We start from the raw sequence: 3,753 nt of genomic DNA on the forward strand, positions 1-3,753 counted from the left end.
CCGTCCTGCTCGCACTGACCCTCCCGGCTGAGGATGTGGGAGGCCACCGACCAGTTCCAGGGAGGGCTTCTCGAAGGCACAGACCAAGGCACCTCCATGGGCCCTGGAGTCCCCCAAGCCAGCCCGGGCAGCTGGTGGTGCCCAGTGTCCCAACGCTGGCAGCAGAAGCGGTCGGGAGTCCTCCGTGGGGACCCCGCGGTAGCTCGGCACGTTGGCCCCGGGATGAGGCGTCCGTAGGCCTTGACAGGGTTACAAAGTAGTTTTCTGAACCCCGCGGCCACCGCCCCTCCCCCAATCCTGCTGGCGTGCCCCCCCCACCTCCTTGGGTTTCGTTCTTTCCAACTTTTTGAGACCCTAATTGGTGGTCTGTGAGTGGGTCTCCAGGTCTCCCGCCTCCTGGTTAACTCTCGTCACGTCACTCGGGCCAAGAGGGGCGTGGGGGTGAACGAAAGGGCTCCCCGAACTTTTTCTTTCCAGCAGGGCCAAAAGGGGACTCGGTGATGATTGGCCAGGACTCATCACTACAAGCCTGTCAATCACGGGGCCTACGGGTGGCGAGGGGCGGACCGAGCCCCAACCCCCGGGGATCCGAGCAGGTATATAAAGGGCCCCGGCAAGCGCCCGGCCAGCCTGCGAATGCGACCGGCTCGAGACTGCGCCTCAGGTGCGAGTCGCCCGCGGCTTCCCGCTGACTTGGCGCTGAGCGCTCCGGCCCGCCTGCCCTTCCCGCCCGCCCCGCTGGCCCACCGGCCCCCAGGCGCCCCTCCGACGGAGTCCCCTGGCCTTTTCACCGTGGCCGCTCCAGCCCCGGGAGCGCCTTCTCCTCCCGCCACGCTGGCGCACCTTCTTCCCGCCCCAGCCATGTACAGCTTGCTGGAGACGGAGCTCAAGAACCCGGTGGGGCCGCCCGCCGCAGCGGCGGGAACCGGAGGCCCCGCAGCCCCCGGCGGTTCAGGCAAGAGCAGCGCGAACGCAGGCGGCGGCGCGAACGCGGGCGGCGGCGGGAGCGGCGGCGCGAGCGGCGGGGGCGGGGGCAACGAGCAGGACCGGGTGAAGCGACCCATGAACGCCTTCATGGTCTGGTCCCGCGGGCAGCGGCGCAAGATGGCCCTGGAGAACCCCAAGATGCACAACTCGGAGATCAGCAAACGCTTGGGCGCCGACTGGAAACTGCTGACCGACGCCGAGAAGCGGCCGTTCATCGACGAGGCCAAGCGACTCCGCGCCGTGCACATGAAGGAGTACCCGGACTACAAGTACCGGCCGCGCCGCAAGACCAAGACGCTGCTCAAGAAGGACAAGTACTCGCTGCCAGGCGGCCTGCTGCCCCCCGGCGCCGCCGCCGCCGCCGCCGCCGCGGCCGCCGCCGCCGCCGCCGCCAGCAGCCCTGTGGGCGTGGGCCAGCGCCTGGACACGTACACGCACGTGAACGGCTGGGCCAACGGCGCGTACTCGCTGGTGCAGGAGCAGCTGGGCTACGCGCAGCCCCCGAGCATGAGCAGCCCGCCGCCGCCGCCCGCGCTGCCGCAGATGCACCGCTACGACATGGCCGGCCTGCAGTACAGCCCCATGATGCCACCCGGCGCCCAGAGCTACATGAACGCCGCGGCCGCCGCCGCCGCCGCCTCGGGCTACGGGGGCATGGCGCCCTCGGCCGCCGCCGCCGCGGCCGCCGCCTACGGGCAGCAGCCTGCCACCGCCGCCGCCGCTGCGGCCGCGGCCGCCGCCATGAGCCTGGGCCCCATGGGCTCGGTGGTGAAGTCGGAGCCCAGCTCGCCGCCGCCCGCCATCGCGTCGCACTCGCAGCGCGCGTGCCTCGGCGACCTGCGCGACATGATCAGCATGTACCTGCCGCCCGGCGGGGACGCGGCCGACGCCGCCTCGCCGCTGCCCGGTGGCCGCCTGCACGGCGTGCACCAGCACTACCAGGGCGCCGGGACTTCGGTCAACGGAACGGTGCCGCTGACCCACATCTGAGCCCCGGCCTGCGCTCGTCGCCGTCGCCCTCCGCCCCCACCCTGCCCCGCACCCCAAGTTGGGACGCCTTGTTGTTTAGCTTTGCTTGCCTGGGACTGTTGCCTTGTACCGAAGATGGGGAGGACAGAAAGTTTGGCTGTAGCTGTCGGGGTTTTGTACAAAAGCAAAAAGAAGTCCGGAGCAGCGGAAATGGGACTTTCTAGAGCTGCCTGCCCCTCGCCGCCGCCCCTCCCTCCCCCTCTGTAGGCTGGGAATCGCTGCGAGGTTTGCGAAGAAAAAGCAGCCCCCCTCCTCCTCCCGGGTTCTTCAATTGCATTTGAAAATGTTGTCTCGTTAGTTTGCTGTTAAGGGAGGAGTAAGTGGATGGGAGAAAGCAGACTCTCGGGTGAGGCTGGCCTGGAAACTGCGACACCCCTGCCCCCAGTCGCGTCGCATCTGTTTTCCTCATGCTGTTTTGGGGGGCTGACCGCGCCGAGAGGCGCGACAGCTAAAGCCAATGTTAATTTATAGCCAGGTGTGCGTGTGTCTCCCGCCTCGCCGCCCCTGGCCGCGGGACAGCTTCTGTCCAGTCAGCTTTTAGGCTGTCGAGTTGGTGATTTTTTGCCGTGATTTGTTTGCTATTTCGTCACGCTAATGTGTTCGGGGCTATTTTGTTTCAGGTTTTTCAAGATTTTACTCTTAATTCCCAAATGAGAGATCAATAAATTTTATAACCAACAAGATGGAGTCCTGATACTTTTGCGGGTCGGAAACTTTAGGGGCGGGTTGGAGAGGGAGCCAACACACTGGGATTTATAACCCAGGTTCCACCCGGAGGGCGGAGTGGGGCTTGGGGGGGAAGCGAGCGTGATCTGAAAGGGTTTCTTTTTAACTCCTGGTGAGCCAACATAGACCAGCTCCCAGTGCTCTGGAGCGAGAGAAACTCTCCCGCTGAGAAGCGGGTTGGCTCCGGAGAGCGCCGCCCGGGAGCTGGCACACGCTGCCTGCGGCACACGGCCCGCGAGAGCGGCCACGCAGTTGATGAACTTCCCGGGAAGGAGTGGCCGCTGTACAGCCACGCGGGGCGGGAGCTCGACCAGAGAGGGGGCACTTTTACCTTTGTGCACTGGGCCGGAGACACTTGAGCCCACCTGAAATGTTTACAAAACGAAAAACCTTGGGAAATCTCAATGATCCTATTAAAATGAATGGCTACAGGCATCCCCGGCAGGAAATGAATACATTTCAACCCTAGTAGCTGAAGCACCGCCGGAATAAGTACTCCATGCCGCCGGAAGATTTGGTTTGTAAAAGTACAAAAGTCCGCGCTAGATTTGGGAGCCTTCGAAGACTCCTCCCAGGGCTTCTTGTTTTTAACTCGTCAGCGAGGTCCACTTGCTTCCTGGAAGACGTTCCCTCTCGTTCTGAGCCTCGGCCCGCCCTCTACCCCTTTCACCCCACTTTCCTCCGGTCCTTGACCCTTGCCCATTCCACTGTGTCCCCAAGAGCCTTTCCTTTCGGCCCGACCGACCGCGCAGCCCCAGCGCGTCTGTTTCGGGCCTAGGAAAAAAATAAATAGAACCAGTGTTTTTTTGCCCCCTCCTCAGCTATTGGAGGTGATTTCCTTAATCCATTTAATCCTGTTACCTCGCTATCCCAGAATAACTAAACTCTGCCTTTCCAATAAGCTTTGGCCTGGTGTACTGTTTTTATCCTCATCCACTCCTGACCACAGGTTCCTTTGCTTGAGGTCTATTGGGACCCTGGGCGACGGGTCTCCCGTAAATTGGCCCAAAT

The 3,753-nt window shown here is 63.5% G+C and overlaps 1 protein-coding gene across 1 annotated transcript; it reads left to right on the top strand.

Moving 5' to 3' along the window:
- The first annotated feature begins 618 nt into the window (after positions 1-618).
- On the top strand, positions 619-2,697 carry Sox3 (SRY-box transcription factor 3). Its single transcript, XM_004862301.3, has one exon. It carries the CDS (start codon positions 637-639, stop codon positions 1,975-1,977), a length of 1,341 nt encoding a protein of 446 aa, XP_004862358.2. The 5' UTR covers positions 619-636; the 3' UTR covers positions 1,978-2,697.
- Positions 2,698-3,753: the final 1,056 nt, after the last annotated feature.

The sequence above is a fragment of the Heterocephalus glaber genome, unplaced genomic scaffold (assembly GCF_053883595.1).
Source record: "Heterocephalus glaber isolate CG9 unplaced genomic scaffold, H.glaber_assembly_v1.0 deba00001764, whole genome shotgun sequence".
Taxonomy (NCBI): domain Eukaryota; kingdom Metazoa; phylum Chordata; class Mammalia; order Rodentia; family Bathyergidae; genus Heterocephalus; species Heterocephalus glaber.